The sequence below is a fragment of the Aquarana catesbeiana genome, linkage group LG10, assembly GCF_042186555.1.
Source record: "Aquarana catesbeiana isolate 2022-GZ linkage group LG10, ASM4218655v1, whole genome shotgun sequence".
Taxonomy (NCBI): Eukaryota; Metazoa; Chordata; class Amphibia; order Anura; family Ranidae; genus Aquarana; species Aquarana catesbeiana.
In genome coordinates, this window is record NC_133333.1 from 248,616,348 (window position 1) to 248,639,797 (window position 23,450).

General features: G+C 44.5%; 1 protein-coding gene across 1 annotated transcript; it reads left to right on the plus strand.

The window, feature by feature from the left end:
• On the plus strand, positions 1-21,651 carry LOC141111367 (period circadian protein homolog 3-like; the record flags this gene model as incomplete). The annotated part of the gene is given in 6 exon segments (XM_073603605.1): positions 1-115; positions 11,612-12,142; positions 15,807-15,958; positions 17,941-18,056; positions 18,969-19,170; positions 21,603-21,651. Coding segments are annotated over 5 exon segments (809 nt in total), but the record flags the coding sequence as incomplete, so codon positions are not given.
• Positions 21,652-23,450: the final 1,799 nt, after the last annotated feature.

A 23,450-nucleotide genomic window follows, 5' to 3' on the forward strand; every position in this document is an offset into this window, starting at 1 on the left:
TGTACTGGGTGTCTGCCTCAAGGATCCTCCTCCACAAGTCACTTATCAGGTGTTGTACTATCCGAGACGTCTTATTCCTCACTCCGCCGGGATAGCTGGAGCATTCATCACCCTGGTAGGGTTCCTTCTCCATTCAAATGGCATGCATGTGTATGTGTGTGTATGTATATATATATATATATATATATATATATATACTGTATGATTATTTATATTTAAAATATTTTATTATATATACTGTATGTGTATTATATTTTAAAATATATTATATATAGTGTTTTTTTTAGATTACTTTCAATATATATTAAAATATAATATTATACTGTATGTGTAGTATTATATTTTTAAAATATTGATTTTAATATATTAGTATATTTTATATATAGTGTATGTGTGTGTGTGTATAAATGTGTGTGTGTGTGTGTGTGTGTGTGTGTGTGTGTGTGTGTATGTATATATATATATATATATATATAATATATATATATATATATATTACTGTATGTGTATGATTATTATTAATATATATTTTTTTCAATATTTTAATACATACTGTATATTTTTTTTGTTTTATATTACTTTTAATATATATTAAAATATTATATTCTACAGTATACTGTATGTCTATTATATTATTTTTTAATATATATTATAATTTTATATTTGTTATTATACAGCATTTATGTAGCGCTTTACAACTTGAGGGTAAACAATACAATGCACGTTAATATAGTAGGAATCAGGGGGCCCTGCTCCTTAGAGCTTACAATCTAAGAATATATATAAATCACTTTTTTTAATATATTAAAATATACTTTATGTGTATTATATTTTAATATATTTATAGTGTGTGTGTGTATATATATATATATATATATATATATATATATATATATATATATATATAAATATTTATTTCTTAAAAGAAATGTATATTATTAACATCTCATTTTTTTTTTTTTTTTTTTTTTTAAACATTTATTTTAATATATGTATATTTATATATCTTGGCTATTCCTCTGCTTGCAATGCCTCTTGCAGGCGATTGTGTGAAGTGGTTGGGCAATTACTGTCCTGCTGACTTTTTGAATAGCGGTGAGTCATTTACTTGAATTTGCATTCTAGGAAACCAGAGAAAGCCCTTCTGTTTCTCTCCTACCAGGAAGATTAAACACATAGCGGTCTATCTTATTTAAAAAAAAAAAAAATCACTGTACTGAGAAAAACATTTTGCAGAGTTGCAAATCGACATATTTTATCTAATGTGATTATTTCCTATGATCGTCAGCACCCTCTAGTGACCATAATGCGGTATTTTTCCTGATATACCTTAATCAGGAAAATCCTGCTTTATGGCCACTAGATAGCGCTGACGTTCACAGGGAATAATCACATTAGGTGATTTTTTTCATTGCAACTGTGCAAATGTTTGTCCCATTCATACAGCAAATGTTTTTATAAGAAGATCCCATAGTGCGCCTTCCAAACTCCTTAATAGGACCAGCCTGCTCACAATTGAAATGTGAGTTTTGGGGGATTTTAGCGTCCGCTGGCTTATTCTCATTCCCGGGTAGTCCGGTAGGTACTGTAGTGAGCCGAGTCTTCTCTGTAATGGCCGGGGTCGGTGGATGAGCCCCACTGGGGACGGTCTATGACCACTAAAAGGTGTGAGAGGTTTTGACCATCATCTTTGTATAAAGTTCTCCTTTTTATGAGGAATATTTTTGTTTTTGCATCGCTAATGGTTGGTTGTGGCTGATTTTGAAGGGGATTTATTTGTGACGTTGGTTTTTCTTTGAGCTGTTCGTCCGGCTTTCCCCAGCAGTGTCATTATCGGGGATTTATAGATGTTAGGTGAGCAGTGCCGATTCTTGGCACACAGGATCAGACTGTAGATGACGGATTCCTGGAGAGTGCCCACCGCTTACTGAGAGCTTTACTTGTTCATTGTACAGCAGAGCTTAGTCTGGAGAGTTCATCTCAGATCCTGTAAGGGAAGACGTAAATTGTTTTCAGAGTGGAAACGTTTGTTATGTAATTGTGTCATTGATCGCTACAAATGCAAAGCGTGTTGGGCTTTTAGTCTTGCCCTTTATTTTTTATTTTTTTTAAAGCTGAACTCCAGGCAGATACAAGACACAAACTCAGCTTTGTAATTGCAAATACAGTTTTTTTTTTTTTAATGCATGTGTTGTTTTAATACAAGCAGTGTTAGTTCCTGAATGTGACCTGGTATGGGCTTCTTGCAGTCCCTATACAGCATGCTGATATGAGGAGAGAGCAGAATGATGGAGAGATGAGCTCCTCTCTGTGCTGCTTCTCCTCTCACTGTCCATTCACAGGCTGGGGGGGGAGGGGATTGGGGGTCCAGGAGTGAGTTGAATGATGCTTACCATCAGACTGAAGACATCTAGGGGCAGAAAAAATGTATTGCAGGAAAACATCTTTGGATTGTAGGTGAATGGAATGTTGATGCAAAATTTTGGTTTTATTTTATTTTTTTAATGGGCTTTTTATTTGTATTTGTTATTTTTGGCTGTAGGTTGTCCCTGAATCAAGTGACCTTATGTGTAATCTTTTCAATACAAGGGGAGGTTTCATTTTTGTTTTTCCTCTTGAATTAAAGTATAGCTGAAGCCGCTTTTTTGTGGTCAGTGGGAATAATACCCTCCTTACAATGGCGGTCGGTGGGAATAATACCCTCCTTACAATGGCGGTCGGTGGGAATAATGCCCTCCTTACAATGGCGGTCGGTGGGAATAATACCCTCCTTACAATGGCGGTCGGTGGGAATAATACCCTCCTTACAATGGCGGTCGGTGGGAATAATACCCTCCTTACAATGGCGGTCGGTGGGAATAATACCCCTCCTTACAATGGCGGTCGGTGGGAATAATACCCCTCCTTATAATGGCGGTCAGTGGGAACAATACCCTCCTTACCGTGGCGGTTGGCGGGAACAATACCCTGCTTACCGTGGCGGTTGGCGGGAACAATACCCTGCTTACCGTGGCGGTTGGCGGGAACAATACCCTGTTTACCGTGGCGGTTGGCGGGAACAATACCCTGCTTACCGTGGCGGTTGGCGGGAACAATACCCTGCTTACCGTGGCGGTCGGCGGGAACAATACCCTGCTTACCGTGGCGGTTGGCGGGAACAATACCCTGCTTACCGTGGCGGTTGGCGGGAACAATACCCTGCTTACCGTGGCGGTTGGCGGGAACAATACCCTGCTTACCGTGGCGGTTGGCGGGAACAATACCCTGCTTACCATGGCGGTCGGCGGGAACCATACCCTCCTTACCGTGGCGGTCGGCGGGAACCATACCCTCCTTACCATGGCGGGAACAATACCCTCCTTACCATGGCGGTTGGCGGGAACAATACCCTGCTTACCGTGGCGGTTGGCGGGAACAATACCCTGCTTACCATGGCGGTTGGCGGGAACAATACCCTGCTTACCATGGCGGTCGGCGGGAACCATACCCTCCTTACCGTGGCGGTTGGCGGGAACAATACCCTCCTTACCGTGGCGGTTGGCGGGAACAATACCCTCCTTACCGTGGCGGTTGGCGGGAACAATACCCTCCTTACCGTGGCGGTTGGCGGGAACAATACCCTCCTTACCATGGTGGTCGGCGGGAACAATACCCTCCTTACCATGGCGGTCGGCGGGAACAATACCCTCCTTACCATGGCGGTCGGCGGGAACAATACCCTCCTTACCATGGCGGTCGGCGGGAACAATACCCTGCTTACCGTGGCGGTCGGCGGGCACAATACCCTCCTTACTATGGCATTCAGAATGCCACCCTTACAGGTAGATGAAGATAATGGATGTCATGCTGTTGGCTCTGCCTGGTGGTGCTGGTCCTGGAGCTATGGAGGCCCCATCAGATGGCAGGTCAATTGGTCACAGCTGAAGGAATCCCTAGCAACCTCTGGAGGAACCCTAGAGTTCTATGGAACCCTGGTTGAGAATAACTGACCCTTCGAAACTGATGAAAACTTATTTTAATGTAGCTGATCTGTTTGCAGGTTCAGCATATTTTTACTATACTGTACTAGGTGTGAACCTTTGTTATGAACTCGGTAGCTGCTGCCAAGTTTATGTTCCGGATCATGGATTACATAATCCTGCTCTTGTCTCTGCCTGCGGCATTGAACACTTTGTTCAGCTGTGTTTTCTATGTTCTCTCATCTACAAATCTTCCGGAAGGATAATAGAACAACACGTGGATGGGTGGCATGTCTTCTGTACCTTTTATAACCATCCCTGTAGTAATGTGGACTGTCTGGGACGGTGTGTTCCTTGTTGGCGTTGGTACAGACAGTACAGTTTTGGGATCATGTCAGGCATATTTCCAAAGGTTACACTGTATAGATATTTATAGCGAGCCCTTTGTGAGCCCAGCGTGAGCTGAAGGCCGATATTAACTTCTTCTATATATACCGTATTTAATCAATTGGATCAGCTTTTGTCTGTGAAATGGCTCACCATGCATCTACATGGGGAAAGCTGTACTTGCTCATTGCCGTAATTCCTTCACTTATATATGATTTATCATGTCAATGGATCTAGTTTTTTTTTTTTTTTTTTCTAAATCCTTTAAAGTGATTGTAAAGGGGAAAAAACCCCAAACATGTCATAGTTGATGGTTTTGCATAGAGCAGCCCAGATCCTCCTCATCTAGGGTCCAACGCCGGCGCTCTGCCCCCCCCCCTTGCCGAATGCCCCCATAGCAAGCCGCATACTATGGGGGCACTCGTGCACGCGCTCTCTCTCTCTCTCTCTCTCTCTCTCTCTCTCCTTCTCTCTCTCTCTCTCCTTCGCTCTCTCTCTCTCCTTCGCTCTCTCTCTCTCTCCTTCGCTCTCTCTCTCTCTCTCCTTCGCTCTCTCTCTCTCCTTCGCTCTCTCTCTCTCCTTCGCTCTCTCTCTCTCCTTCGCTCTCTCTCTCTCCTTCGCTCTCTCTCTCTCTCCTTCGCTCTCTCTCTCTCTCCTTCGCTCTCTCTCTCTCTCTCTCTCTCTCTCTCTCTCTCTCTCTCTCTCTCTCTCCTTCGCTCTCTCTCTCTCCTTCGCTCTCTCTCTCTCCTTCGCTCACTCGCTCTCTTTCGCTCTCGCTCTCTTTCTCTCTCTCGCTCTCTTTCGCTCTCTCGCTCTCTTTCGCTCTCTCGCTCTCTTTCGCTCTCGCTCTCTTTCGCTCTCGCTCTCTTTCGCTCTCGCTCTCTTTCGCTCTCTTTCGCTCCCTCTCTCGCGCTCCCTCTCTTTCTCTCTCGCGCTCCCTCTCTTTCTCTCTCGCGCTCCCTCTCTCTCTCTTTCGCGCTCTCTCTTTCGCGCTCTCTCTTTCGCGCTCTGTCTCTTGCGCTCTCTCTTTCGCTCTCTCGCGCTCTGTCTCTTGCGCTCTCTCTCTCTCTCTCTCTCTCTCGCGCTCTCAAACTGGCTGAATTTGCATCACATTCAGACATCGCGCAGGACCCCCCCCTTTTTTTTTTTTTTGTCCGAATTCACAGTTTGCACTGCGAACCAATAACTTTATATTGACACCCGTAGTGGTTCGCAGAGGGCGGGCGGTGTGAACCGGGACTGCTGGACACGGAAGTTTTTTTTTTTTTATCTCAATGCATAGAAATAAAAAACCTGCCTTAAAAAAAAAAAAACACTAGTGTACATGGAGCCTTATGAGCGTTTTTCATCAATGGCGACCCTAGGGGGGGGGGGGCCAGAGGGGGCCCTGACCCCCCCCCCCCCAACATTATGCTGTGCCCCCCCAAAAAAAAAATTTTTTTTTTTTTTTTTTACAAAAAATCAATGTCTAAGAGGGAGAGAGTCCCCAGTCAGCTCCTGCGGGTGATTCCTCCCCCCTCCCCTGCTCGCTGACACTGCATAATGCGAGCGTTCACACAACCACGGCCGCCTGATCTGCTCCTTCACCTGCATCCTCATTGGCAGGGAGAAGAGCAAGTTGCAGGAAGGACTCCACCAGGACTCTCAGTTACTGAAAAAACAGACTGATTTCTCCCGTCCTTAGGACAGGAGAACCAGCCTGTAAATTCTAAGAGATGCCAGACCAGCGCTGTCAATAGCAGGGGCAGGACAGCAGGAGGAGGCTGGGGAACCCCACAGTGGCAGAACACCAGGGCCCGGGGGCAAGACAACCTTTGCAACCCTGATAGTTCTCCCACTGCTTGGGACCCCTATATTTTCTTGATACGCTGGTGACATATATCTCTTGTTTTCTGCCACCCTGGGGGACCCCAATACATTGGGAAGGGAGCTCACTGCAGAACATGTGAAAGGGCCCGTTGTGGGGTCGTAGTAAAGGGCCCCAGGATATATATATATATATATATATATAATATATATAATATGCATTTTATAGTTGCCCCCCTACTTTTGTCCCTGTCCCCCCATGTGCCCCCCCTAAATTTGAAAGCTGGAGACGCCACTGTTTTTCATCCAGTGTTTTTCTGGCATTTGTGTAGCTTCTAGTCTGCATGGAGTCGAACATCCACAGGAGGTTACAAGGACACGAGATATTTCTGGCAGGAAAGCAGAAAGTGTACTTGGCCTTGAGAAAATAAAAGGAAAGCAGCCCCCACATCTAGTACTGGGGAGCTGCAATATATTACATTTCTCTTCTTGGATTTCGATACATTGTATTACAGATCAAGATTTTTCTCCTTTTTTATTTGGTCCTTTTCCTTGTAGATCTTTATAAAATAATAAAAAACATTTTTAAAGAACTTCCAGCATTCTTGGAGGGTTGGTATTATAGGTTGAGTGACTTTTATTCTTTGTTATAAAACGTGACCTGCGCGTGTTTCTCGCCGTGTTCTCAGTACTCACATGACCTGCAGTGTGCAGCGGCGGCGGCGGTGTTGTCAGTACAATGTGTAGTACACCAGTGTTGCTCACCCCTCCCATGTACAGTATGTTCAGCCGTGGGGTGTGTCAGCCGGAAACTCAGGAATTTATTATCTGTACTGTACGTTGCGAGGAAGGCTTCATTGGCTCCAGTACAATTCTGATGGGTGATGTCATCTATTTGGCTTCTAGTTTTCATCCCTCTTGATGTCTCATTGCTCTGGAAATGCCTCGCTACATCTTCTCCATGTTTGTATTCCAGCAGAAGTGGGCATTATTTCCCTGCAAACATGATCATTATTCAGACCCCCCCACCTCACTTCCATTCTCCCACGCGTTTCGCTTTTCTGCTGTTTTCATTTGCATTTATGGATCACATGTAGAGAGGAGAAAATACAACTATGTCGCTCGGCCTACGTGCAGCGTTCCAAATTGCCGCAAATGAATGCTCTCCAATTACTAAATAAAGAATCGTTCAGAAACCGGCTGCTGCTTGATGCCTTTTTAGAGGTTTAATAATGACAATAATTATATTCATTACACTTTGTTCTTTTTTTTTACTCCCCTCTGCTAGACTTTGACGTCACGGCACCGCTATTAGAGATGACGGTCTGACCTCCGAGAGAAAGCGAGGTCTCGGCAGATGTTTGTGTATTTTGGTGTTATGTGAGCAGTATGGTAGCTTTAAAGAGAACTAGTTATGTTTCAGTTTAAACTGTGCTTGTGTGACCCGAGCCTTAAAGTGATATTAAAGTCATAGTTAAAAAAAAAAAAAAATGTCATACTTGCTCTGTGGAATGGTTTTGCACAGAGCAGCCTCGATCCTCCTTTTCTTGGGTCCCATGTTGGCGCTCCTGGCTCCTGCCCCTTGTCCAGTGCCCCCAATAGCAAGCTGCTTGCTATGGGGACACTGGTGCGTGCTCGCTCCTGAGCCCCTACACTATGCGTCCATAAGACACACCAGAGCTGTGGCTCAGCCCCGCCCCCCCACCCCCCCCCCCCCTTGTTCTCCTCATTGGCTCACTGTCAGAAACCATGAATCAGACTGAGACAGAAGTACAGTTAAATCTCACTTGTTTAATAATAATAAAAAAAACCGTAGTCAAAACATAGCCAGAGTTCAGGAACCGGAACGGATAGTCAGACAAGCCAAAACGTCAGGGAGCCAGAGATGAGCGTAGTGGAACAGCAAGCAGGATCTGGAGCCAGAAGGAATGTCAGCCAAGCAAGTCTTCAACAGGAACACAGGAGAGCGTCTCTAGAGATGTTGACCAAGGCGAAGGCAGAGACCATCTGGACTGGACGGCTTAAGTAGGCAGGACTGACTAGCAGGATATCATCAACAGCTGAGTCACTGTGGAGAAAGATAGGAGCTGGCAATTAGCCGACAGGTGAGCGGCCAGCTCAGAGAAGGAAGGGCTGAGCCCAGCCCCACCACCAGCTTCCCTGTCCCTGCTGAAGAAAAGCATCCCCACAACATGATGCTGCCACCACCATGTTTCACGGTGGGGGTGGTGTGTTCAGGGTGATGTGCAGTGTTAGTTTTCCGCCACACATTAGGTCAAAAAGCACTCGCTGGCTGTGATTGACAACAGTGGGGACCAGTGGCTTCCGCTACTGTCTCAGCCAATGAAGAGAGAGAGAGAGAGAGACTATGCACATCGATGGATGAAGATGGGGCTTAGGTATTTATGAGGGGGGGATGGGGGGGGGCTGCTGCACACAGAAAGTTTTTATTTTATTTATTTTTTTTAATCTTCATGCATAAAATTCATAAAGATAAAAAAAAAAAAAAACCCTCTGCCTTTACAACCATCTGACCCGCTCGGCGCAATGGTTTTGTTGCCGAAATGAACACTGGTACTGGAGATTTTATGGACTAAAATGATTCAGATGACTAAAATACGACTAAAACTAAAATGGCATTTTAGTCCAAAAGGCTATAACTAAAACGAAATGGAAATACAAAGCCAAAATCAACACGAGATTAGCGATTTACCTAGCGTATTTGCCAAATTGTTGCGCTCCGGTCGTTGCCGGTATTGGACACTCCCTGGTGTGTGAACGCGCGCTCCTCCTGCCACTCACTGTGATATGTACAGTATACTCTACTTACGTTACTTTTTTTATTTTTTGGTAGGCGCCTTGCCCACTAAAATCCTGGGCTTTTATTATCATTGCCCTTTTATTAGTCGTGTGCCGTCCATTCATCAGGAGGGTTCTGGAAGTTGCCCCGGTAGGGTGGTTGAGTGTCATTGGACACCCCCGTAGCTCTGGTGGCACGTGGGCGGACACTTGCCGGATACGCCTCATTCATCTTCTCCTTTTCATTATACAGCAGAAGGGTGGTAATGCTATTTAAGCAGTTTATTATGACCAGCAAATCTCGGGGCAGCGTAGAGCCACATCTGCGTCGGCTAATCGTGATCCTCAGCGGCTCGGTGTCAGTAATCGTTTCCTGCGCAGGTTGGACGCAGGGAATAGTCTTACATAATAACAAAGGAGTGGGGGGGGAGGTGAGGACCTTCCGCCATGAATGACTCTAAGCTGCCCAGATGTCTTCTGTACAGGCCAGTCACTCGGTGAATGCCGAGACGGAGATGTGAATGAAGGAAGAACTCCGCGGAGAGGAACCTGCTGGCCACTAGAAGATTTTTTTGTAAACTTGTCATGAACTTGAGAAATTTTGCGGCAGTGTGTTGGGGAAGAAAGTACCGTCGTCACACATTTTTCAAATTTAAATTACACTATATTGTCAAAAGTATTGGGACGCCTGCCTTTACACACACATGAACTTTAATGACATCCCATTCTTAGTCTGTAGGCTTCAATATTGAGTTGGTTCCGCCCTTTGCAGCTATAACAGCTTCAACTCTTCTGGGAAGGCCGTCCACAAGGTTTAGGAGTGTGTCTATGGGGATGTTTGACCATTCTTCCAGAAGAGCATTTGTGAGGTCAGGTGCTGATGTTGGATGAGAAGGCCTGGCTCGCAGTCTCCCCTGTAATTCATCCCAAAGGTGTTCTATGGGGTTGAGGTCAGGACTCTGTGCAGGCCAGTCAAGTTCCTCCACCCCAAACTCGCTCATCCATGTCTTTATGGACCTTGCTTTGTGCACTGGTGGGCAGTCATGTTGGAACGGGAAGGGGCCGTCCCCAAACTCCTCCCACAAAGTTGGGAGCATGAAATTGTCCAAAATGTCTTGGTATGCTGACGCCTTAAAGTGGTTGTAAACCCACATGGAAAAAAAAAAAAAATACCTGCAAGACAAATGCATAATGAGCTAGTATGCTTAGCAATACCAATTACCGATACCTGCCGCAACTGTTTTTTGTTTTAACTTTAGCTGTCAGCAATGGTACAAAGCATTGAAAAGTTATTTACAAATGAGATAAATTGATTTTTTTTTTTTTTTTTTTAATTTAGCGCTTTTTCAATGTGAAATGTGTAAATATATGTTAATATACCATATATTTTTGAGTATAAGTCGACCCGAATATAAGCCGAGGCATCTAATTTTACCACAAAAAAACTGGGAAAACTTATTGACTCAAGTATAAGCCTAGGATGAGAAATGCGCAGCTACTGTAAGTGGAAAGAGGGTCAACGATGCCCGTTTGCAGCCTCACTGTGCCCATTTGCAGCCTCACTGTGCCCATTTGCAGCCATAGGTCCCCCGAACTTCAAACTCGGTAGTTAAGGGTTCCTAGATGCCCCCCCTAGCTGAAGCCAAAATATGGGATCTCTGGACCCAAAGGGTCCCGAATTGACATTGCCGCAGTTGGACACAGTTGACTGTATCTCGGGGCCACTTGGTGCTAGGAACCCCGAATTTGGTGGGCAAACCCAGTGAAACTAGCACTACAACATATCCAAAGCTGGGGTTCCTAGCACCAAGTGGCCTCGAGATATGGGGCCCCAAATCGGTTCGGAAAAAGTCAAGCACTTTTCTGCTGCAGAGAATGACATTTTCCGAACCGAGTTTGGGGCCCCGTATCTCAGGGGCACTTGGTGCTAGGAACCCCAGCTTTTGGATATGTTATAGTGCTAGTTTCACTGGGTTTGCCCACCAAATGTGGGGTTCCTAGCACCAAGTGGCCCCGAGATACGGGGCTCCAAAGTCAGTTCGGAAAATGTCGTTCTCTGCTGCAGAAAAGTGCTTGACTCGAGTATAACCCGAGGGGGTCATTTTCAGCACAAAAAAGATGTGCTGAAAAACTCGGCTTCTACTCGAATATATACAGTATATGTGTAAAAATATTCACTAACAAAGCAAACCAAAAAAAAAAAAGTTTTAATTGTTTATCATTTATAAAAGAGACGTGAACCAAAGAAAAAAAGCAGGAAAATAATAATTAAATGGAGGAGAATAGGGAGTTAATTAAGGCTGATTAGAGTAAATTACGGCTTATTAAGGGGTTAAACAGAGGAACATTTGTTCATCCCTTTGATCTGCAGATGAAGAAACAGAAATATACAAAAAGAAACAATGTTTCTTTTTATTTTAGTGTTTTAGGGCTGAGCAATGTTGTTAATAAACATTGCGGCTGCTTTTTTTTTTGACAGCTCCAATTACAGGACTTCTTTAACACAGGAGAGACCCCACTGACAGCTCCAAGAGCCGAGCCTGAAAGTATCTGTTTCAGGTATCGGTGCATTTGCATGGGTGCCGATACTTGTGCAAATACTCGTTATCGGCACCGATACTAGTAGCCTAATTATCTGTTTTTGTTTTTTCTTCTTATAGGTATTAAGCAACAATTCTATGAACAATCTGAGTGTTAGTGTACTGCTGGAGCTCACAAATGCCACAAGCGTGGATCTCTCCTTGGAATCGCTCTTCACCATCTGGGATCTGTGAAGCCCATATAGAAACGTGAGCTGCCTTTTTAGGATCATCATATCAACACAACCATCTGCCCCCCCCCCCCCAGCATTGAAGGCTATGTTAAGCCTGGTTTCTCTCTTGTAAAATCATCACCGCTATCATGAGCACAGAGCCACAGGTCGAAGGCTTGATCCAAAATAACGAGGACTGGTCCACCGCAACTGGGACGGAGGAGGAAACCTCTCCGGGAAAGACGTTTAACTGCGAAACGCCCGAGGAGCACCATGTGGACATGGAGATGCACTCCAGCGGCTCAAATGGCATCGACTCCGGCGGTAATTACTGTAATGGCCATGAGTCTAGCGGAACCGATTCCCACGGCAACGAGCCCAGGATATCCAATTGTACTTTCCGGATGCCCAGCAAGTCCACCGGCAGCAGCAATAACAGGTAATGATTTCACTGTTGCATTTTGTTTTGCGAGGTCAGGGAAATTTATAATTGTGATGTGCTATGGCTGCATACAGTGCAAAACATTGACCACTGCCCGCGCCTAGAACTGGCCTTCACAACAAGGAGCACATGGGAAGGGCGACACATGTCGAACAAAACTAAAGAAAATTCCCAGCTCAACTTGCCAGCCAGCCTAAAACCAACCAAATTATCCTGTCTAATAGTAAGCGTTAAAAACAGGGGTTTAGTTTGCACACATTTTGCAAATATATGCGTAAGCTGCAGAGAAGCTCCACGGCACCCCAGTATTATCTGCAGTCCTACATTTTTGAGACCATCCATAGTAGGAGCCCATGCATTATTATGGATAGATAGAGGGCAGATGAACCTGGAGGGAGCCCTCCCCTCTTTAAAGGCACAGGGGAGACACTGGACACCCAGTATATAGCACAATGGCAGCAATGGTGTCCAGTGCGTTGTTTCACCATTATTCCAACACTACAAACAAATGGCCACTACTCCCCCCCCCCTATAATTGGCCTTCACAGCAAGGAGCACGTGGAAGGGTAACACATGTCAAACAAACCCAAAAAAAAATTTCCCAGCTCAACTTACCAGCCAGCCTCAAACCAACCAAATTTTCCTACTTAACGGTATGCGTTAAAAACGGGGGGTTTAGTTTGCACACGTTTGCAAATACATGCGTAAGCTGTGGAGCCACTTCATGGCACCCCCAGTATTATGTGGCTACAGATATGGTTTGTTGTTGGGCACGGCGTCGACTGTTGATTAGGGTCAGTGTAAAGATGGTGTCAGAAACCATGAAATCAGGCCGAGACTGAAGTACAGTTAAATCACACTTGTTTAATAATAATAAAAGTAAAAAGAACAAATGTGGTCAAAACATAGCCAAAGTTCAGTAACCGGAACGGGTAGTCAGCCAAGCCAAAAATCAGGGATCAATGTAGTGGAACAGCAAGCAGGATCCAGAGCCAGAAGGGATGTCAGCAAAGCCAGTGTTTAAACAGGAACGCAGGAGATGTTTCTTGTGATGTTGACCAAGGCGAAGGCAGAGCTCCTCTGGGCTGGATGGCTTAAGTAGGCAGGATTGACGAGCATGATATCATCAACAGCTGAGTAACTGTGGAGAGATAGGAGCTGGCAATTAGCCGACAGCTGAGCGGCCAGCCCAGAGAAGGAAGGGCTGAGCCCAGCCCTGACAGATGGCCCCTGCAGTGGTGGTCCGAATGTCACCCTTACAGACAGCTTTTAAAGATCTTTGGTGCCGAGTCACTGGCTTTGCACCCAGAACCATGGAGGAATCACCAGGTAGGAAGTGATTCAGCTGGAGCTCAGGGAACACTAGGGTTCCATAGAATCCTGATGGAGAATGGCTGATCTAGAGTATTCTTTCCACATCCACTAGAGGAGCACATGACATATTGATGCCATTGTCATCCTGGTGGGTGGCGAATGCTCTCCAGAGAAGAGACCTGGGAAACTTGGCTCACAGCAGAACTTGAGCTGTCATTGGAGGACTAGAGGAGGAGGAAGATTCCATGTTTGGGGATACAGACAGGAGTAAAGATCTCAGGTGATCAAACCTTCCTTCACAATGTAAAAAAGAAAAAAAATGGGGTAATTTTTCACTTTTAAGAGAACCTATGCTCTGCACCTGGAGGGTGAAGCATCCGATTCACTTTACTGCCTCCCCTCCCCCAACTCTTTGCTTTGCTCCCCAGCTGCCAGGAGTGAGGAAAGGGAATCTTGTGTAAGTCATAGGTCATCAGAGTCCTAGTGAAGCCCGAGGACTATGTCCTCCATGTGACAGCCTTAGGCCAATCACGAAGCACCAAAAGGATGGAGAGTGAGGCACGTCCCCTCCATACCCAGTATAATTTATCTCCTATTCAAGATATTGGTAAAAAATGATATGGGATTACATGTTTAGGGTTGGAGATCAGGCACGGTAGGTAGGTGATGTGGGTGGGTAGGAGAGGTTGAACGGAGGTGGCAGTGAGCCCTATCTGGGCCCGGGCTGCTGCCTCAGGGTACGGCCAATTCCTCATGTGACCTTGGAAAGTAGATAGAAAGGAGTGCTCGGTATCCAGTATATGTGAGTTTGAAAGTGGCTTTAAAGATGTTTTATTAAAGGTAGCAATTTAAAATCAAGCCAACGCACTTCGTGGAAACAGCGACTCGCCCTTCTTATGTACCATTTTGTTGAATAGCCCTGAAGAAAGGGGAGTCGCTGTTCCCCTGAAATGCGTTAGGTTGATTTTACTTGTTGCTACTGTCAACAAACAGCTTTAAACCCACTTTCAAACTCACATTTACTGGATAAAGGGTGCTTCTTTCTATCAGCTTTCCAATGCTATATTGCAGGGGTCTCCAAGCTTTATAAACAAAAGGGCCAGTTTACTCTCCTAAAAACTTTAGAGGGGGCGAGACTGTAGCCAGTCTCAGTGAGTGGAATAGTGCCCCATCATTGGTGTCAGTGGGAGGAGTAGCGCCCCATCGTTGGTGTCAGTGGGAGGAATAGTGCCCCATCATTGGTGTCAGTGGGAGGAATAGTGTCCCATCGTTGGTGTCAGTGGGAGGAATAGTGCCCCGTCGTTGATGTCAGTGGGAGGAATAGCGCCCCATCGTTGGTGTCAGTGAGAGGAATAGTGCCCCATCATTGGTGTCAGTGGGAGGAATAGTGCCCCGTCGTTGGTGTCAGTGGGAGGAATAGTGCCCCATCGTTGGTGTCAGTGGGAGGAATAGTGCCCCATCAGTGTCAGGGGGAGGAATAGTGCCCCATCGTTGGTGTCAGGGGGAGGAATAGTGCCCCATCGTTGGTGTCAGGGGGAGGAATAGTGCCCCATCGTTGGTGTCAGGGGGAGGAATAGTGCCCCATCGTTGGTGTCAGGGGGAGGAATAGTGCCCCATCATTGGTGTCAGTGGAAGGAATAGTGCCCCATCATTGGTGTCAGTGGAAGGAATAGTGCCCCATCATTGGTGTCAGTGGAAGGAATAGTGCCCCATCATTGGTGTCAGTGGAAGAAATAGTGCCCCATCGTTGGTGTCAGTGGGAGGAATAGTGCCCCATCGTTGGTGTCAGTGGGAGGAATAGTGCCCCACTGTTGCAGGCGGTGGGAGGGAAGCCGTTGGATCATCTTCAATGATGGAGTATCCTCAGCATGTAGTATACTCGAAACTGAGCCATTTATTATTCACAAGGAAGTAAAGTTTTGGAGCCATTACACTGGCTCCTTCATCAGGCAGGGAAGGAAAGCGAAACGCCGCTTGTCCTTTTGTATGTGACCAATGAATGATGTGCTGATGATATTCCATCATTGAAGGTTCCAGACAGAACTTGCTTTTGTTTGGCTGGAAAGCCACTGCACCATATTTCCCTATTCATATTGGATCAGTACGACGCTCGGGGAACTGGTGATTTCAGAAATGGTGACCAATAAAAACCACGTGGAGATGACATTTTCCCCCAATGGAGGGTGAAAACTCACATTTGAGACAAGGGACCCTTTTTTTTTTTTTTTTCCATTAACTGCTGTATATCTTCAGAGGTTTGCAAGAAATGTGAAATTGTGCATAGCAATAAATTAAACTGTTGACCTTCTTCTTTTTTTTTTTCTTCTCTTTTTTTTTCACCCAAAAGTGAACAAATGGACAGGACTCGCTCTCACAAAGAGCTGATGAGTATGGTGCAGGAAATGAAACGGCGCCTTCCTTCAGAGAAGGTGAACCGCAGCAAACCCAGTACAGTGGATGCGTTGAACTACGCCTTGAAATGTGTCCGGCAGGTGCAAGGTGAGAATAGCAAACTATGGTTGCCACCCTAAGTCACTATTTGTTATAGTTTTGGGGGAATAGGTGACTCTATGGGGTTGACTGACTTAAACTGGAGAGTTCTGATGGGTAGCCAATCAGCTTCTAACTTCAGCTTGTTCAATAAAGCTTTGACAAAAAAGCTGAAAGCTGATTGGTTTCTATGCAGAGCTGCACCAGATTTTGTATTCTCCAGTTTTAGTAAATCCACCCAAATGTGTCCCATTTCTCCTCTTATCTGGTGGAATCCGTGCCAATGATCACCAAATTTAGTATTTGTATATAACATATGGCTTCAGTGAAGTTTCAGTAAGCATGTGTTTACAATAAAAAACTCAGAGGAGCGATGATATAGAAAGCATCACCAGCTCCTGTTTTGCAAGGTACATTAGATATTACCTAGCTTCTAGAATGGTGCATGTCTGATTGGATGCTGAATTGGCTTGGTTGACCGTATTCCCTTAATGCAGATGTCAGCTTTTTTTTTTCCTTACATTTTGGAAAATGTCTCAATGTAAACATAGTAGGAGTTCTGAGTGGTCAGACCCCTTTGATGACCGCCCTCAAATACAGTTGAATGTTCGGGAACACCTGCCCATCACACCTACATGAGATTGTAGGGGATCCCATTTCTAAACCATGTGCATTAATATGGAGCTGGCCCTCTCTTTGTAGCTATAGCATTCTCCAGTCTTCAGGGATGGATTTCCACAAGAATTTGGAGGGGGTCTGTGGGAATTTGTGCCCATTCAACCAAAAGAACATTTGAGAGGTCAGGTACTGATGTTGGATGAGAAGACCTGGCTCCCAATTGGCATTCCAATTCATCCTAAAGGTGTTCCGTAGGGTTAAGGTCAAGGCTCCATGTAGGACATTTGAGTTCCTCCACAACAAACTCATGTAAGCCTTGTCTTTATGGAGATGTTAGCTGAGAAGACCCGGCTCCACAATTGACTTTGCAATTCATCCCAAAGGTGTTCAGAAGGGTTGAGGTCAATGCTCCATGTAGGACATTTGAGTTCCTCCACAACAAACTCATGTAAGCCTTGTCTTTATGGAGATGTTAGCTGAGAAGACCTGGCTCCACAATTGGCTTTGCAATTCATCCCAAAGGTGTTTAGAAGGGTTGAGGTCAATGCTCCATGTAGGACATTTGAGTTGCTCCACAACAAACTCATTAAGCCTTGCCTTTATGGGGATGTTAGTTTAGAAGACCCAGCTCCCAATTGGCTTTGCAATTCATCCCAAAGGTGTTCAGTAGGGTTGAGGTCAGGATTCTTTACGCCTTTAGTTCCTCAACAGAACACTGGTCAAACCCCATCTTTATGGAACTGGCGTTGTACCCAGTTATTCTGGAGAAGAAAAGGGTCTTAACCAAACTGGTACCACAAGGTTGGAAGGGCACAATTGTCTACAATGTCTTTTGTATTCTGAAGCATTAACTGTACCCATCACTATAAACTAATACATTCAGTCAGTTGGAGGCATATCCACATACCTTTGCCTTTATAGATCTGTATAATGATCAAGGGTCCACAAGCTTTCGAGAATATACCGTGTCTGCAAACATGCTTGGCTTGCCTGGATATCTTAATGGGAACCCTTCTTGATCAGTTTATAGGAGGTCTCAATGCTGACGCGCCAAACGTCCAATCACTAGGTGTACTTTGTGATTTGTTTTTCTACTTTATAAATGTAATCTGTCAGTTTATACATGCCTTCCAGCAACCTTCTTGTTCAGCCGTACTTTCACGGTTTTAACTGGAGTGTACAGTGAACACGGACAGAATAACCTCTCTATAGGTTGTGCTAATGTAAGAAGTTCAGTAGTTGCTTTCTTATAGGCAGTGTCACAGCTTGTTGGAGTCCAGGTTATAATTGCCCCGGCAAAAACCATTTGTTTACTCTCAGTCCCGGATGAACTTACACGGTTTACAATAATGTAATATTTTCTTATTCTCCAGCGAACAGTGCGTTTTTCCAGGTCCTCACTGAAAGCGGAACGGCACGTATGGGTACCACTGTACATACGATTGAGGATCTGGAAACGATGACATCAGAGCATCCACCAAAAAACACGGTATGTGTCATAGAGTTTTCTGATAAGAACCTCATAGTCAAGGAAGGAAGGAAAAGTTTTGTTGCCTATAAAGACCAATCCCAAGTTTTCTGTCTCTAGTGTACTATGGGGCAATGTTTGGGAGAATCAAACATTTTTGGCTATGAAGCTCTGATACAGAAGGGCTTCTCAGCTGATGCTAGCAGCTGTCTTTCCTCTCTGTCAAGTGAAATTCTGATTAGGTATCTGCTTTACCTGTGACTTCTCCAGCAACTTCTCAGAAGTTCAGAACTGACCACAATCCAACTTTGTTCTCCACCTAACTTTGCTCTCCACTTAACTTTGCTCTCCACCTAACTTTGTCCTCAAACCCAGCTTGGCCCTCAAACCCAGCTTGGCCCTCAAACCCAGCTTGGCCCTCAAGCCCAGCTTGGCCCTCAAGCCCAGCTTGGCCCTCAAGCCCAGCTTGGCCCTCAAGCCCAGCTTGGTCCTCAAACCCAGCTTGGCCCTCAAACCCAGCTTGGCCCTCAAACCCAGCTTGGCCCTCAAACCCAGCTTGGCCCTCAAACCCAACTTGGTCCTACCATGATATCTTTGATGCGTTATGTCTGTTGGCTTTTCTCATTTAGAAAAGGGAAAGCTTATGTTTTTTGGAGTTCCCATGCAACCACCACATGTAAAAAGCCCTTGTTAGCCACAATTTTTTCGTTTTGGGGTTTAAACAAACTTTAGGATGCTTTTGCCATCCTTGCCCCCCCCCCCCCTTTTTTTTTTTTCTTTAATGGAGAAGGGGTCAGACTATTGGATGTTCTTTGATTTACCAAAATATCTTCACTCCTGCGGTGAGACTTCATTTTTCATGCTGATATCAGAGATGTTCTGATGGAAACCTAGAATGAATATTCTCATCATTTTCTTGTTCATCCTTTCCAGGATACGTTTGTTATCGTGTTCTCGCTGACCTCTGGGAAGATGGTGTACATCTCGGAACAGGCTGCCTGCATCCTGAATTGTAAGAAGAAGCTGTTGGACTCCTCGCGCTTTGTGGAGCTCCTGGCTCCTCAGGACGCCAGCGTCTTTTACAAACACACCACCCAGTCTCATCTTCTGCCCTGGAATATTGGAACAGAGACAGGTAAGGCCCAGAGATAGACAAATGGCTAATAGAACTGGAAGATATTGGAGAACTTGTTGCTGGACTACTGTATTTAAAGAATAAAAAAAAAAAGAAATGATTTAACTTTTACATAGTCCAAGTCCCAATTTACGTTTATCTGTGGTCTCTCATTAGAACAGAAATATATTCACTGATATATGTATTATATAGTTCTCAAATGTGATGGACAATAACTATTTAGCTGTCGCTCATTTATAGATTTTTGTTGCCCCAGAATGCAGGACTGCAATGTAAAGGCCACTCGGTATCTTTCTTAAAAGTATAACCAAAAACTTTTTAGTTTCTAGTTGTGGATACAGTAGGGATGGATTAGAACCTGTTTCAGGTCTTCATTGCTGTGTCCCTATTGGAAACATCCAGGGTGTATTTGATTGAAATCAAGTCGATTTAAATCACTAGTAAAAAGGCTTGATTTAAATCAACTCGATTTATATCGTAATTTTTAAAGAGCAACTGTCATCTCTGTCCCACAGCGGCTCCTCCTCTGGCCCGCTGTTGGCTCCTCCTCTGGCCCGCTGTTGGCTCTTCCTCTGGCCCGCTGTTGGCTCCTCCTCTGGCCCGCTGTTGGCTCCTCCTCTGGCCCGCTGTTGGCTCCTCCTCTGGCCCGCTGTTGGCTCCTCCTCTGGCCCGCTGTTGGCTCCTCCTCTGACCCGCTGTTGGCTCCTCCTCTGACCCGCTGTTGGCTCCTCCTCTGACCCGCTGTTGGCTCCTCCTCTGACCCGCTGTTGGCTCCTCCTCTGACCCGCTGTTGGCTCCTCCTCTGACCCGCTGTTGGCTCCTCCTCTGGCCCGCTGTTGGCTCCTCCTCTGACCCGCTGTTGGCTCCTCCTCTGGCCCACTGTTGGCTCCTCCTCTGGCCCACTGTTGGCTCCTCCTCTGACCCGCTGTTGGCTCCTCCTCTGGCCCACTGTTGGCTCCTCCTCTGGCCCGCTGTTGACTCACCGACAGCCCCATTCACTTTAATGGGACGGCTGGTGATGTGGCACTGACACAACAAGGTGAGGGACGTGGCGGCAGTGGGTGAGTGGATGCCCCCTAACAGGCCGCTGCCATGATGGATCTGAAATGACAGGTGCTCTTTAAATGTAAGGACTTATTCTTGCTGGTAGGTGGAATCTTTAATATTTGCAAACAAAATGAAGGTTTCCTATTTAGAACAATAAGCTGTCAGGTTAGTAAAACAGCGATATCAGAACCGATTCAATCATACAGTTTGTAGTGTACACAGTTTTGTAAAACAACGGGATAAAGGAATATTCCTGAACTTTGGTTTATCTCATGGTCACTGTGAAATTGTGTGAATGCATCAATGCAGTGCATGTTATCTCGGCTTGCAGAGCTTGGATTCATTGAATGAGTTTACCAAAAATGTAAATATTGCAGAATATACAGCCTCATGCTACATAACTAAGCTCCATTTCATGCTGAATAAACTAAATAATGTATCCTAAAAAACAAAAACTGGGAACATCTAATCTCACTATTTGTCCTGGTCACTGTGGTCACCAGGTGTGAAAGTGGGTAGTAAGCCTAAGCTTTAGAGCTGTCACCAGAGCAGGACAACAATTAAAAACAGCAGGACCTCCATTCTCCTAGGACACTAGTTGGTGTCCACCCTGGTGGTAACCCCCACTCCTAGATATTAGCCGATAATGTGAGGGCTTCCATGTTGTAGAATGGTGCAGTTGGGGCCTAACTTGAGTTGTCCCGAAGTCCTCTGTGCGTTTTTGATCGTGAGATGAAGAGTTTATAAAGTTTCTCTCAACTATACAAAACGAACCAAGTTTTGGCTGGGAGGTACACTTTTTAAAATAGCTTGTCACAAAACAAAAAGAATGTTTTGTCTAATATTATCATTATTATTGTAATGGATTTATGTAGCACCAAGAGTTTGTGGCATATAAAGAAAGACCGTAAATTGACAATACAACTGAAGACCATAAGATCAGGATGACAAGATAGTAGAAGCTTCAGTTCTCCGTGAAGTGCTCTCTATGTGATCGGGGAGCCCCTTCTCCTGTGTACATACATATGTTGTATGTACACATATATAATCCTTGCTTTATAGTTGAACTCTGAGCTAAGGAAAGGGGGAAAAAATTGCTACTTTTTATTTATATATTTTACCTCTTTTTTTTTTTTTTTTTTTTTTTATCAAATTGATATATATATATATATATATATATATATATATATATATATATATATATATATATATATATATATATATATATATATATATATATATATATATATATATATATATATATATATATATATATATATATATATATATATATATATATTGTGGGTAACTTTTCTTTTTTTGATCTGTTTTGTTTATTTTACAAAGAAGACCTAATGAAACTTCTAATGTATTTGTTTTTCCAGCTTCTCTTTATGAGTACACCCAAGTGAAGTCGTTTTTCTGTAGAATTAGGTAAGTCGGTGTTTTTGTATGCCTTTGCGTGCTTTTAATTGTAGTTGTGTTTTTGTGTAACAATCCGATTGGTGTTCTTTTGCATTTTGCCGATTAAAGAAAAAGGTGCTGATAATGGCGCAGAAAACGCACATGATTTTACTGTGCTCATGGTGCGTTTTTCTTCATAAGTCATGTGACTCTCAAACCACATCAAAACCGTAACACAGGTGCGTTATTGATGCGTTCTTGGGGGGAGGGGCAGTGGCGGTTGGTGAAGTTTTAGGATGGGGGGGGGGGCGCCAGACCCCGCCCTTATTGACCCCCTCCCACTTCTCATAAGCCCCACCCCTTATATAATCCACCCACTCTGTCCCCTGTATTTTCATTTGCTTCCACTCATAGTGTCAGGAGTATACAACTCAGCACCACAGGACAGAGTATACAGCCCCAGAATCACAGGACAGAGTATATAGCTCAGCCTCACAGATCAGGGTATATAGGTGAGCATTACAGATAGGGTATATAGGTGAGCATTACAGATATGGTATATAGGGCAGCATTACAGATATGGTATACTGGTGAGCATTACAGATAGGGTATATAGGTGAGCATTAGAAATAGGGTATATAGGGCAGCATTACAGATAGGGTATATAGGTGAGCATTAGAATTATTGTATATAGGGTATATAGGGCAGCATTACAGATAAGGTATATAGGTGAACATTAGATATATGGTATATAGGTGAGCATTAGATATTAGGTATATAGTTGAGCATTAGAGATATGGTAACCCCCCCCCAGCAACCTTCTCGGCACTGGGACACCCCCCCCCCCCCCGGCTCTCCCCTTAGAGGGGACCTGCACTACCTCCTGCCTACACCATAGTGCCCGGGAGAGACCTGTAATGAGTATTTGTGAGATGGCCCTGCGCATGTGGAAAGCTACAGGTCTTTGCCAGTCTTTGAGACCCATGGGGCATATGCACAGGGATTTTGTTGGATGTGGTGCATCTGAAGACAAGCCGTGAGTCTCTGCCAAGTGCTGTAGCATCTCCGTGCATGGGTGGAATTTCATGTCAAGAAAGCAAAGCAAGAAGTAAACTGGTTTAACCTTAAACTATGTAGAGGGTTCTTTACTGTAAGAGCGGTAAGGATGTGGAATTCCCTTCCACAGGCGGTGGTCTCAGCGGGGAGCATCGATTAATTTAAAAAAACTATTAGATAAGCACCTGAATGACCACAACATACAGGGATATACAATGTAATACTGACATATAATCACACACATAGGTTGGACTTGTGTCTTTTTTCAACCTCGCCTACTATGTAAGAGCAGAGTGGCGAAGTAAACTTTTGGCTGCCAGGAGGACCACGTTGAAACCCATGGACTAGGCAGGCTGGGATGTGAAGTTGCTTACCAAATGCATTGCCACGTGATGCCCATGCTTGCTGTAATTCCCTTCTGCAGCTTCCAAAATGGCAATAACATCTCATTACCCCGAGTGATCTGTGTAGTGAGAATGACAGTCTCCATGACAACCAAAATGCCGCACACCGCAGTCTACTGTACTCTGCCCATAAACAGCGCGAGGAGAAACTGGATAATGCTATGAGGGCTTTTGTATCACCAAAAAAAAAAATCTTCATATGTGCTTCTGCTATCGTGATTCTATACCTCAAACCAATGTGACAGTCCTGGCCTACATTTATTATATATATATATATATATATATATATATATATATATATATATATATATATATATATATAATGTATGTGTGTGCGAGAGAGATAATCTCTCTATATATTATATCTCT